Raw genomic sequence first — 13,332 nt, 5'->3', positions numbered from 1 at the left:
GATGTCTGAAAGAGGGGCAAGCGGGACTTCCCTGGCGGTCCATCTCCTCTAACACGGGGGCATGGGTTTGATCCCTGGCCAGGGAACTAAGATCCCATATGCCATGTGGCGCGGCCAAAAAAACTTTAAAAAAAAAAAAAAAAAAAGGAGGGGAAAGCATAGTCACCTGTGGTTACAGATATGCCAGGACCAGCCAGCCCAGGGTTGCATAGGTGCCCTTCTGAAGTTGCAAAGTGGGTGGGGGAGATGGGTCCCCACTTTACTTTCCATCAGAGAAGAGACAGGCATGCAGAGGCCTAGGGGTTGGGATGTGGGACCTTGGGTAAGTCATTTCCCCCCTTTCTGTGACTCAGTTTCCATGTTTATAAAATGGGCATATTGATACACAGTTAACATGCCTCCTGGGCTGTCGTGAGGATCAGATAATAAACTGGATGTGAAAGCACAATGTACAGCTCAAGGGCTCTGAAAATTCAGCGGGGGGGCAGGCGGGGGAGGGGGGTGATAACGAGCAGCTGTGCCCCTCGTCCTAAGCTCTCCCTGACCGCTGGGCTGCAAGGACGTGACCTGCCATCTTGGCCTGCTCTGGGGCACCCACAGGGCCAGGCACCATGCTAGATGCACTGAATCCTCACACCCTTGTGATGCAGCCTTGCGCCCTGTATTATCACAGCAGGGAGGCGTAGGCCTGATACAAGGATAACCTTACACTGCCCAGGACTGCACTGCAAGGCAGCTGGGCTCGGGGTCCACCTGACTGCCAGAACTGTTCTTCCGTCACACCCGCAGTTTTCCAGCTGTGACTCTGGGCCTCAGCAAAAGTCCCTCAGGAGTCCCAGAAGGCCCCCATAGAGGGGGAAGGGATGCAGACCCTCCATGCTGCCTGCCCACCCAACTCTGGGACAGCAGCTCCTCTTCAATCTATTCATGTATTGGTATTCAACGTTCATTTTCATTTGAAACGTAAGTTCTACTGCTTTAAAAAATATATATTAATTACCTAATTTTAAAAAATGCTTTCTGGGGACTTCCCTGGCGGTCCAGTGGTTAGGACTCTGCGCTCCCACTGCAGAGGGCACGGGTTCGATCCCTGGTGGAGAAACTAAGATCCTGCAAGCCGATGCAGCACAGCCAAAAAAAAAAAACAATGATAATAAAATAAAATAAAATGCTTTCTGATCACCCTCAGTCAGTGGCTTGGCAGAGTTGAAAGCATTATTATAACTCGTCCTAAAGGGTTTCAGAGGGTGGAGGCAACTTCAGGGGCTCCATCCTCAGCAGGTGCTTCTGCTATAGCCCAGCTCTACCCCTGCTGGGACTCCGCCGTCACCTCCCCCACCCGCTAGGACGCACTGGCTGGGCCCTGGCACCTGGGTTGCCTATAAGTGTCAGGGCTGAGACCACGTAGGCGCCTGGAAAGGAGGCGCGTGACCCTTCCTCTCCTCGCCCTCATGAGGGGGAGGGGAGGGGGAGCAGCAGATTCCCACGCCGGGGGACATATACGAAGGGGGAGGGCTGTGCCCTGCCCGCACCCCAGGCAAGTTGCCACGACCCTCCGGTCCCCACTGCTATGGCTCTCTGCAGGGGTGGAAGATGGTACCAGTCAACCGTGAGCCGGAGGAGGAGCCCGAAGCCGCTGCCGAGAGATGGAGGACCCCACGCCTGAGCCCGTCTACGTCGACGTGGACAAAGGACTGACCTTGGCCTGCTTCGTCTTCCTCTGTCTCTTCCTCGTCGTGATGATCATTCGCTGCGCCAAGGTCATCATGGACCCTTACAGCGCCATCCCCACATCCACCTGGGAGGAGCAGCACCTGGATGACTGAGGCGCCCGCAGGCGGGGGCCGCGGCAAGGGACCGAGACCCCAGCGCTCTCTGGACAGGGTTGCCCCGGGATGTGCCTCTGTCCCCTGGCCACCGGCTTTCCAGCCCATGGAGGCGAGAAAGGATTTGGCCACCCGGGGATGGAGAAGGTTCACCTTAGCCTTGCCTGCTCTCACGGGAGCAGCAGGGTGAGATGCTCGGGATGCTGTGGGTGTTGCAGTGGTGGGCCAGTCTGGGGATAAGAGCGCTGGACCGGGAGTCAGGAGGCCCGGATTCCAGTCTGGGGAATCACTGTGAGCTTAGGGGGCGGTCATCTTCCCTGGCTCACACACACCTTTTGGCATCGGATACGGAACAGTCACCCACCATCATAACAACAGTGGTCTCGTTTTGAGGAGACTCTTGCCCTTAACATGCAAAGTAGCACACACACTAGCCCTGGAGGCTCCCAGCACAGACGTTCACCTGAGCCCCAGCCCCTTCCCAGTGGGCCAGCAATGGGGCGTGGTGTGACGTGGGAAAGGAGTTGGAAGGTGCATCACCCCAAATTCACAAAAGGCACGGGGGCCGCTTCCCAACAGTATTTTTTTAAACTAAAATATAGAGGGGTATATTTTTCCTGTTATAAATGAAATGTGTATTTTGGAAGTTTGGGAAAATACAGAAAAAATAGAAGGATGGGGGAAAATAACACTTATAATCCCACTTCCCCAAAGCCGCCATTTTGATATATTTTCTCCCAGCATTTTTTACATGTATTTTTAAATAGTCAAAATCATACTGTGTGCATGATGTTGTATCACTTCATATTAGAGCATGAACACTTTCTCATTTCATCAAGCACTCTTTATAGCCATCATTTTTACTGGCTGCAGAGTATTCCATCAGGTGGATAGGTCATAGTTTCATAATTATCTCCTTTGGTCTTACAATTCTTTTTTTTTTTTTCACTAACTTTTCCTCATGCAAAATTATTTCACCCAGTGACCTCTTGAGAGCACACAGTTATGAGATTAATATCAGACAGGAAGACCTGGCTTCTAGTCCTGTCAGCCACTCTAAGGCTGTGTGACCTTGAGCAAGTCACTTCACCTCTCGGTGCCTCCGTTCCCTGATTTTAAAAAGGGGAGGAAAAGCCTTGCCCTTTTTGTTTTGTGTAAACCTCATGTGAATGAAAGGACAGGAGTGGGAGTGCTTTGAATGTAAACGTGCTGTGGGGGGACACAGGGGATAAGTTGTTGATAATGACTCTTCTCCCTCTTTTCCCACCCTTCTGACCCTCTCCCACCCCATTACCTATATCTAAGACCTTGCAGCAAGAATACTGGACCAGAGCCCACAAACCTGGTCCCAAGTCCCAACTTCTCTACTTCTTTTCTATATGACCCCAAATAACTCAGCCTCTCTGAGCCCCAGTTTCCTCATCTGTAACATGAGGGAATAACATCTACCTCACAAGGTTGTTGTGAGGATGAAATGAGAGAACATGGGCAAACATTGGTGTATTTTCTTGATTTTACCACCCCAGGAGAAGCCAGGGGTCTGAGCTGGGAGGAAGAGAGGTCTGGCTTCCCCCGTCTCTGCAGAGCCTGGAACCCTGGGCTTTCCTCAGTTCCCAGGGCCACTGCTGAAAGGCCAAGTCTCCCAGCCAGGACCACTGGTCAGAGGAATACTCACAGCAACCTCTCCCAGCACCTGACCTCAAGGGATATGGTGTCTATTAATTCACGTAATTATCACTGTCATCGGTATTCCCAAAAACATAATATGAAGTTAAACTAGACCACCAGAATTCCCCCTCCTTCTGAATGCATTTATTCCATCCCTCTAAGGCACACCTGCCATCCCCATCAGAAGTGCCTTGCAGCTGTGAAGAAGCTAAAGGCTCCCTTCCCACCACCTGCATCCCAGCCATGGGTCCCACTCCATCCCAGGTCACCTGGGAAGTGGATTTCCAAAACACCATCACTACTAGGTGACCCCTGAAAGTGAACAAGCCCACAGCTGCTCAGACAGCTTTCCAGGGCATATCCAGCTGTTCCTCCCTCCACACCCCCACTGTGTGGTATGCACAAAGGGACAGCTGGCAAAGGCAGTGGACCAAGGTGCATTGGAGGCTCTGTATGAGGGGAGGATCTAGAGCAAGGACCTTGTACATTGCCTCAGGCCTAGCAGCAGCCTTCACTCTGCAGCCTACCTCAGAGATACCAAGCACTTCTGTGAAAAGCTCATCAGCATGGATTTACAATGCAAATCAGAACCAACGCCCAATCAGTTAATAACAGATCCCAAGGAACAAGAAGAGGTCTTGAAGACCTCACTCGGAGATACTTTAGAGCTCTCAGGAGTGAAAAACAGGTGCCTGAGGGCCATGCTACTCAAACCATGATGAAGGACAAATAGCATGTCCAACATTGAGGGGCTTGTTAGAAATCCAAAATCATGGATCCCTACTCCAGACCTACAGAATCACAGTCTCTGGAGATGGGGCCCAGGAATCTCTTAGCAAGATCTACCAAGCGATTTGTATCCCTGTTAAAGTTTGAGAAGCACTGCCCTGGGGATCCTTTGGTCTCAATTATTTCTTTTCCACACCTAGATTCTCTAATATTTCCCACTCTATCTCTTGACTCTTTTTTTGGTGGCAGAGGGAAATAACATTTCAGAAAAAGATGGAAAATTTCAAAATCACTCCAAATCCAAGCCTCTACAAAATAGTGATTTCTATTGTGTGTCCATGTGTTCCCTTCTAATCCTTGTCCACGTGCAAGATATTTTTTTCATAAAAAGCTTTGGTTACATCATTTAAATCAATATCTCCTAACATTTCATCATAAGCATGTTTCTGCTACAGTCTTCCTATTTATCATTTTACTGGCTATAAACCATGCCATCTAGTGCATGTACATAGTTATCCAGAGTCCTATTAATAAGTACTTGGATTGCCTTCATTTTCCCTATTATACATGTTGCAAAATAAAAAAAAAAAAAAAGAAAGAAAGCTAAAGACAGATATGACGAACCCTGGGCTTGCTCAGGTTGGTGGAGAATAAATATTTAAATAACACCCCCTCCACCTTAGAGACACATGGGGGACGAAGAGCCATCTAAACATTTGATCATATTAGGGGAAAAACCAACTGAAATTTCAAGCTTCATTGTTGCTTTAGCTGCTAAAGGATGGAGGAGATGGTCCTTTGTCATCAGAGCATCTTAGCCAGTTTCTAGCTAGCTGAGATGAAGTTTGGGGTTTGGTATGGAGAGGTAAACTGTCCAGCAAAAGAAATGAAGAGAATTTTTGAAGACTGGAAGCTGGCAGAGAGCAAATGAAAAGCATTTGTGGCATTGGCCCTAATCCAGGACTTAAGGCAAAATATGATCAGAGAGAAACTCCCCGCGGCAGGGAAAGGGTGAAGGATTTTGCGGACAGTGGTGTCTCGTGGTTGATTTTACGTTGTTGCCTGTTCTGTGCTCTGCTACAGTCCCTCCATGTTACTCCAAATCCTCAGTAAGGTCTGATACACAATCCACTTTGTGGTTGTGGTATTTGGGGGCAATAAAGACATCTGGAAGGTGGTCAATGTGAAGAAATGTAATCTGGAAAGGGATAGTCATCCCAGCGACAAGTGAGGTAGCAGAAAGAAGCAGAAGCAGGAAATCAGAAAGCAACTATACACCAATAAAAATTAATTTAAAAAAATCAGAATGATGGTTGCTAGCATAAATGTGACCTCTGAGAATGCTCAGATAGGCTGATATGAATAATAGCACACTCATTTTACCAGCATGGTATATCAATTCCCATCATCTCTATTTCATTTTTTCCAACTAGTTGCTCAAATATCTACATGCTCTTATTGAATTGAAAGACCCGTGACTCCCTCGCCTATAAAATTGCCCCAGAATTTCAAGGCTAAGTCAATCCAAAAGGAGCTGGTCCTAGGGCTTCCCTGGTGGTGCAGTGGTTGAGAGTCCACCTGCCGATGCAGGGGATACGGGTTCGTGCCCCAGTCCGGGAAGATCCCACATGCCGCAGAGCAGCTGGGCCCGTGAGCCATGGCCGCTGAGCCTGCGCGTCCGGAGCCTGTGCTCCGCAACGGGAGAGGCCACGGCAGTGAGAGGCCCATGTACCGCCAAAAAAAAAAAAAAATAAATGGAGCTGGTCCTGCTTCCAAATGTCAGGTAGAGAGAATTTCAAAGCCTGGTGTGTCCACTAGTGTGGTTTCACACCCCGCAGTCTAGCTGTTGAAGATGTGTCCTACGTGTGTGACGGATGACAACCTGCAGGGCCCTCTTTGGTTTATAGCCCAGTCTGCTGAGAGGTGCTCGAGCTAAGCTCACTGGTCCACATTCACATGTCCAGTCGTTCTGTCCAAACAGTACAGCCAGGTTGGCTGTGTTCAGGGGGACAGGACGGCCACGACCACACCAACCGGCCCCCTGAATCCTCACATCCTTGATCATCATCAGCTAAGACTCTCCCTCCTTCCTGGGGAGTTTGTCTTTGGGACCCGTATCACTCAGAAACCTAGCAGGAAAGAGATGCACACCCAAAGCATTAAATGAAGAGGGTTTAATGAAAGAATATTTACAGAGGTTGGGCAGGGTTAAGGGAAACGAAAGGGGTTGGCAAAATACCCATGGATGGGCAACAGGGTGAGTCCATTACCACTTGGGCCTGAAGCGACAAGGGGAAGGGGTGTTCTCAGAATCCAGTGGAAGCTGTAGCAGTGGGAGAGGAGTCCTCCAACAAAAGCCATGGCCACAGGTAGACAATCAAAACGCAACCCAGTGAGAAGAGAATATATACCTTGATTTCTCACCTTCTGCCCTCTAATCTCCTATGCCATCAGCCAAGAACAGAAGCTAAAGGACAGGGGACTCTGGGTGATATCCTTCATATATATTAGCAAACTAGAGCAAACGAAAACTAACCAGTACAGTGCACCCCTATTACCACTCAGCATTCATCGTGGTTGGGGAAACTATATATGTCCCCAACATAGGGGAAATATAAATTCCCATCAACAACCACATTGTCTGAGGCTGCTATCAGTTTAGTTCCGCTTCCCGGGAACTTACATTGTAATGTATCCACTTGTAGGTGAGTGAATGAAACGATTCATATAAAGCATAGCTGCTAGAGTCCCCTCTTCTATGGCTGGTCAGGAGGCCTAGGTTGACAACCACAGTGTCATTCTTCTGCCACCCATTCCATATCCCCTCTACTTTCTGGCAGTCCCTCCACTGCTGGAGTCTTTTATCCAGTAAAATGACCCAAATCTTCCTTCAAAGAGGATCCAAATTCTTGGTGCCCTGTCTTTTTTTTTGGTTGCCAGTTTCCACAGATCCCCACCCCCTCAAAGAACTTGACAGGGCCTTGAAGGCCTCACCTGGAAGCATTTTTGAATACTCAGGAGAGATCAGGTGCCCTAGGACAGTGCTAGTCATGCTACGGTCATAGGACGGATAGCCTCAGCATCACTGGGGAGTTTGCTAGGAATCTAAATGCATGCCCCCACCCCAGACCTATAGAGTAGGATATGGGGTGAGGAATAACGAGAGATTCCCCAGTGAATCCCTGGGTTCCAGAGCTAGTCCTCCTTGCCCTCACTGTGGAGCAATACCGTTTCTTCTGAGATATTGGAATAAATCACCCTGACAGCACAGGGATCCCCTTCTCCACCTCCTAGTCCAAGATGAGGAGACACAAATGGCTACAGGATGATCTCGGTTTCCAATTTAACAGACCCATGACTATGTTCCCTGGTGGAAATATTTCTTCTTTGTTACTAGGAATTTCCAAACCCACCAAGTCCAAGGTCACAGGATGGAAAACAAAAATTCTATAACTGGGTTATTAGGTATCATAGTGAGAGGAATCACTCTCGCTTCCATCCCTTGGTTCCCAGACTAGCATCATCCAGCTCAAGGGAGGATGCCAACGTATACTGGTCTCTGGTTTAAGGTGAAGACTGCATCCTGTAGGTCAGCCACCATACCTGAGCCTTCCACAGGCCATTCTAAATGTCACTCAAGCCAACTGCTTCTGGGTGATGAGGCATGTGGTAAACCAGTGAATTTCCTGGACATGAACCCACAGCTGCACTTCCTTCACAAATGAGTTCTCAGGGACTTCCCTGGCGGTCCAGTGGTTAAGACTTCGCCTTCCAATGCAGGAGGTGCGAGTTCGATCCCTGGTCGGGGAGCTAAGATCCCACATGCCTCAGGGCCAAAAAACCAAAACATAGAACAGAAGCAATATTGTAACAAATTCAATAAAGACTTTAAAAATGGTCCACATAAAAAAAAAACTTTAAAAAACAAACAAACAAGAAACACATGGGTTGTCTGGTTTAAGGTCATGTTTGTGAGATACACTGAGATAAATGAAAGACTACAAACAGCGAGGGGGGCAGAGGTATGCAGAATACGAATCTATTCCCACCACCCTCCATGATGGAAGGGGTCCAGTGTAATCAACTTTGCCAGTGGTGGCTGGCCTGTCTCGCAAGACCCATCCCTGGGGAAGGATGCCGTGTATCAGGGGCTGGGCATTGGCTTCATCCTGGGCAGGGTGCATACCCAGAAGTGTTGGAAACCAACCAGGTGAGCCTTAGTGAGGGAAAGCCCATGTTGTTAAACCCATGTACAGCCTCCATCCCTTCCACTACGGTCACTTTGTTCACAGTACCACTGAGAACACACCAGAGTGGAGAGGGGAAGGCATCCCCAGGTTGGGTCATCGTGTCCACCTGAATATTGACAGCCTTCTCTGCAATGGATACCTTTTGATAGACATTTAGGTGGCACATGAATATCTTCACGTTCAGGACTCCTTCAAAGACATCCTTCTACATAAATCTCCTCAAGACTGCCTTGAGTCCTCTCTTCCAATCTTACTGCAGTTGGGTCAGCACTCTGATTCTCCTACTGGGGAAAGTCAGAAGCTCCCAACAGCATCTTTATCTGCCACAGACACTTCCTGTACCATTGGGTCTGCTGGGTCTTAAGGCTCAATTGAGCAGGTAGTTTTCGTCACAGCCTGAACCATTCTAGAGCCTTTGATTGCTCTGGGCCCCATTCCGAACCAGCAGCCTTATGACGTACCCAGTAAATGCACCAGAGTGGCACACACAAATGTGCTCCACATTGCCTCAAAAACCCAAAGAGGCCCATCATCCATGGAGCCTCTTTCTTCATGATGGATGATGCAAGGAAAAGCAAGGTTTCTCACCTAAGAGGGAATATCCCAACATGCCCCCGACTGCTGGAACGCTAGAAAGTTCTCCAATATGGCAGGCTCCTGGACTTCCATAAGGGTTTTCTCTCACCCTCTGGCAAGCATGTGCCATGTGTGTTGCTTGCTACTTCACCAGAGCTGGTTAGCATAATGTCATCTATATAATAGACACTCATGAAGTTCTGTGGGTTGTTAAGATGATCAGGGCCCCTACAATACAACAGAGAGAAGGAAAATGGCAAATCCCTGAGGTAATGCAATTAAGGGGTACCACTGTCCCCTGCCCGATGAAGGTGAACTCTTTTTTATTACCTTTATTTTTTTTTCCTAAAGTAAAAATTCAGTTTATTCATCTGTTTACGACACAGTACTCAGAAGGCAAAGTGTTTCACATCATAGATTTCACTTCCAACTCCTTGGAATGTTCATTTCTTTGACTATAAAGAGAGACTAGATCGGAAAGCCAGGTAATGCTGAGGCAACTAAACTAAGGATGGAGCGGGTGGGGTGGCCAGTGCTAACGTCATCCTCCCAGGGATGGGCACAAGGGGACTGAGAGCCACAAGCTGATTGTGTAGAACTGGTAGCTGGGAGCACGGAGCAGCCATCCTGGACCCTTGGGCCATTGCGGGCTTCAGTCATCCCTACCACGCAGGTACAGCAGCGTTTTCTGGTAGTCACCTTTGGTGTCTTGCTGAATGTAATAGTATAGGGACTTGCCATACTTTTTCTTGAATTCAGATCTACTTTTCAACATGACCACTTCACTGTGGGAGATCATGATTCTAATCAGGACCTTATCATGAGTGCCCTTGCCCTTCATGGAGTTGTACAGTCTGTCAGCAAAATACAGGGGCTTGGTCTGAATGCACTGGACTCCGTTCAGGAAGGCATTTTCCAGGTCTCCTCTGACCTCCTTCTTGATGCTCTCCAGCATGTCATAAGGGCTGTAGCTCTTGTACCTTTCAAATACTTTCTGGAGGTGGCACATGCTCTGCTCGGTCACGATGCTGATCCACTTGGGAACATTAGTTCCTCTCCTCTTCATGCCAGCATCATAGAGATCCCAGGCATCTTGGTCAATCAGTTCATAATCAATGACAGAGCCATCCTCTGCTCTCTGACCCTTCGTGAGGGCAATCATCAGCTTGCGGAAGTCACCAGATGTGTCGGAAATGATATCCTTCTCCAGATCGGTCTTGTACATTTCCTTGTAGACTCTGTTGATTTCCTGTAGCTCCTGGTTGGTCCTTGAGCAGATGATCTCAATGAGGGAGTCCTCATCGGTCCCCAGCCCCTTCATGGAGGCTTTCAGATTGGAAGCATCATACTGAGCAGGTGTTTTCAATAGGCCCCAAATCACTGTCTCCAGGTGGCTGGACAAGGCTGACTTCAGTACTGATGCAAGTTCCTTTTTGGTCCTTCTCTGGTAGGCGAAGGCAATATTCTGTCTCTGTTCATTGCTGCGGTTGGTCAAAATGTTAATGATGGTTACCTCATCCACATTTTTAGTCTTGATGGCCGTTTCAGTGTTCAGAGCATCCCACTCAGCATTAAAGTTGGTGTACGCTTTGACTGACCCATATGCACTTGGAGGTGTGGAGTGATCACCCTCCAAGCTGAGCTTGCAGAGAATTTCATGAACGGTAGACATTTTGAAAGAAGCTGGGCCGGGTGCAGTGCGCTGCGAGCGTCCCCAGATGCAGAACCTATTATCTTTATTAATTGGAATGCAGTAGAAAGTATTTTCTGGTACAGCGGTTCTCAAACTTTAGCGAGCATCAGAATCACCTGGAAAGCTTGAGAGAGAATAACCTACACTGAGCCCTGGATGCTCTTCCCTGCCAACAGATCTTAGGCATGGCCCGCCGAGTGCTCCAAAACCAACTCTCTAACTTTGAATACTTCAGAAAGGGGATCAGAGTGTCTGTCACTGATGCCCCTTGGGCTTCTTACAAAGTCTGGCTCACTATCTCTCCTCCCTTCTGCACCAAGGACAGGGTGACCTTGCTAAGTTCTGTTGTACTCCCTTCTCCAAGAAAAGGAGTGCCCTCTGGTCCTGATACAATAATTAAGAGGAACCACAGAACTCAGAAGCCTTCAGCCTAACTACACAGAGAAGCAGCTGGTTGATACATGCCTCCCCCCCATAATTATACTCTGTAGTATCAGCCAGCTCCATTTCATAACAGCCCATCAAATGGGGAAATGTTGGGTTTCACCCTGAAGGTAGAATGGGGGCTCTGGCTTCCTATGAATATATACTAAGGAAAGAATGACCCCAGAGGGCTAAAAGATGGGATGACACCCAGCAGGCTGAAATTTGGGCTACATAAGCAGTGCTTCAATGACCATTCTTATGCACATGACTGTTTCCTTCTCTTAGATTACCAAATACAGCTCTAAGATAATTTGAAAGAAGAGCTTTGTGTTGAGCTCATAGCTGTGAAACAGGGAACTCCTTGATACAATGCCACACACATTTATGAGCAGCTACTGTTTAATGGGGGGTTTGAACACAAAGATGAGTCAAGCACAGCCCTGCTCTTAAGAAGCTCACTTCCATGGGTCAAAATCAAAGTTCCAACCACTGTTCCACAATTTGACAGCCTCAATGTTAAATTTCATGAGGTTGATAGTGGTACTGTGGTTATGTAAGAAAATATCCCTGTGCACAAAGTGAGAGAGTAGCATTGACATACATACACTACCAAATGTCAAATAGATAGCTAGTGGGAAGCAGCCGCATAGCACAGGGAGATCAACTCGGTGCTTTGTGTCCACCTGGAGGGGTGGGATAGGGAGGCTGGGAGGGAGATGCAAGAGAGAGGATATATGGGGATATATGTATACATATAGCTGATTCACTATGTTATACAGTAGAAACTAACACAATATTGTAAAGCAATTATACTCCAATAAAGATGTTAATAAATAAACAAACAAATAATAAACAGATAAATAAATAAAATAAACATTAAAAAAAAGAAAATATCCCTGTGCTAAGAATACACTCGGAAGTATTTAAGGATAAAGGACCATAAAATATGTAAATTACCCTTAAATGGTACAGAAAAACTAGTCTGAGTATATACATGTACATATATCATATTGGAGAGTATAAACATATGTACATGTAAAGAGAGAGAGCACAAATAACACAGCAAATGGGGTAAAATGTTAACACTAGTTAAATATGGCCAGAGACTTCTGGTGTGGTCTTTATATGGTGTTCTTTATACTATCCTAATTCTTGCAAGTTTTCTGTAAGTTTGAAATTATTTCCAAATAAAAAGATTTGTTTTAATGGTAATAAAATGTTACCATTTCTCAAAAAACCCCCACAAAACACTGCAATTTGCCAGGCTGAGAAAAGTGTTGCCCTAGAAGTTCAAAGATGAGGAACCCAGTCTCAGCTCTGCCACTCACTAGCTATGTGAAATGAACAAGTCTCTTCGTTTATAAAAAACTATCAGAGACAGTGGCGGGTCCAGAGATGGAGGTAAAGAAGCAATAGTGCCCTTAGGCTTGGGGAATAGGCGGGCTTTCCCTGGGATCCATGCCCCGGAGGGCTCAACATATCACAAACATACACACACAAATGGATATATTCAAGAGCACGCAGGCCCCTCTCCCCTTGGGACTCATCCTGATGCGGCCCCACCTGTATCCTATGTAACCTCTCAAGAGTAATACTGCCCAGACCCCAGGGGAACGCCTCTTCACACCTCTGGGCTGCGTCCTCAAAATAAAAGTGCCCACGTGAATGCCACACAGCCGTGTGTTGGGTCACTGCTAGCGCTGGCGATGGGGACGTCCTCCCTCCTGTGGGGGTGCGGGGGAGTGAAAGCACTTTGGTAAGAGAAGAGATGGATTAGGTCACTCAATACTTCCTCCTAGCACGGATACAACTGATTCTTGCCCCAACCTGTGTCATTTTTCGGTCCTACCCAAAATTCATTTTCTTGATTGTTTTCCAATTTGTGGTTCTGGCACGGGATTCACAACAGCTGCACATGGCAATTAGGGAATATTTTGCAATGTTAACTAATTCATATTAATTTATATGTACATAAGTCTCGACATAACATAAATGGAGCGTGATACTAATTCTTTACTTTGGCAACCAGATGGACACTGAACACTAGGATTATGAATAGTTTTATTTTTATAAAAAGCACTTAATAGGATTTAATCAAATTAAAAAAAACAAATTTAGACATTTCAACTTGATTTAAATAAGCTTGATATGAAATGCTGATGTT

The 13,332-nt window shown here is 47.1% G+C and overlaps 2 protein-coding genes across 2 annotated transcripts; one reads left to right on the top strand and one right to left on the bottom strand.

Annotated features, from left to right (window-relative positions):
- Positions 1 to 1,646: 1,646 nt before the first annotated feature.
- On the top strand, positions 1,647 to 1,826 carry CTXND1 (cortexin domain containing 1; the record flags this gene model as incomplete). The annotated part of the gene is made up of 1 exon (XM_079698986.1): positions 1,647 to 1,826. One exon carries the CDS (start codon positions 1,647 to 1,649, stop codon positions 1,824 to 1,826), a length of 180 nt encoding a protein of 59 aa, XP_079555112.1.
- Positions 1,827 to 9,701: 7,875 nt separating this feature from the next.
- Positions 9,702 to 10,721, bottom strand: LOC307049977 (annexin A2-like; the record flags this gene model as incomplete). The annotated part of the gene is made up of 1 exon (XM_079699717.1): positions 9,702 to 10,721. One exon carries the CDS (start codon positions 10,719 to 10,721, stop codon positions 9,702 to 9,704), a length of 1,020 nt encoding a protein of 339 aa, XP_079555843.1.
- Positions 10,722 to 13,332: the final 2,611 nt, after the last annotated feature.

The sequence above is a fragment of the Hyperoodon ampullatus genome, assembly GCF_949752795.1.
Source record: "Hyperoodon ampullatus genome assembly, chromosome: 3".
Taxonomy (NCBI): Eukaryota; Metazoa; Chordata; class Mammalia; order Artiodactyla; family Ziphiidae; genus Hyperoodon; species Hyperoodon ampullatus.
The sequence above is the reverse complement of the archived record's forward strand: the minus strand, read 5'-3'. Positions and strand labels throughout refer to the sequence as shown.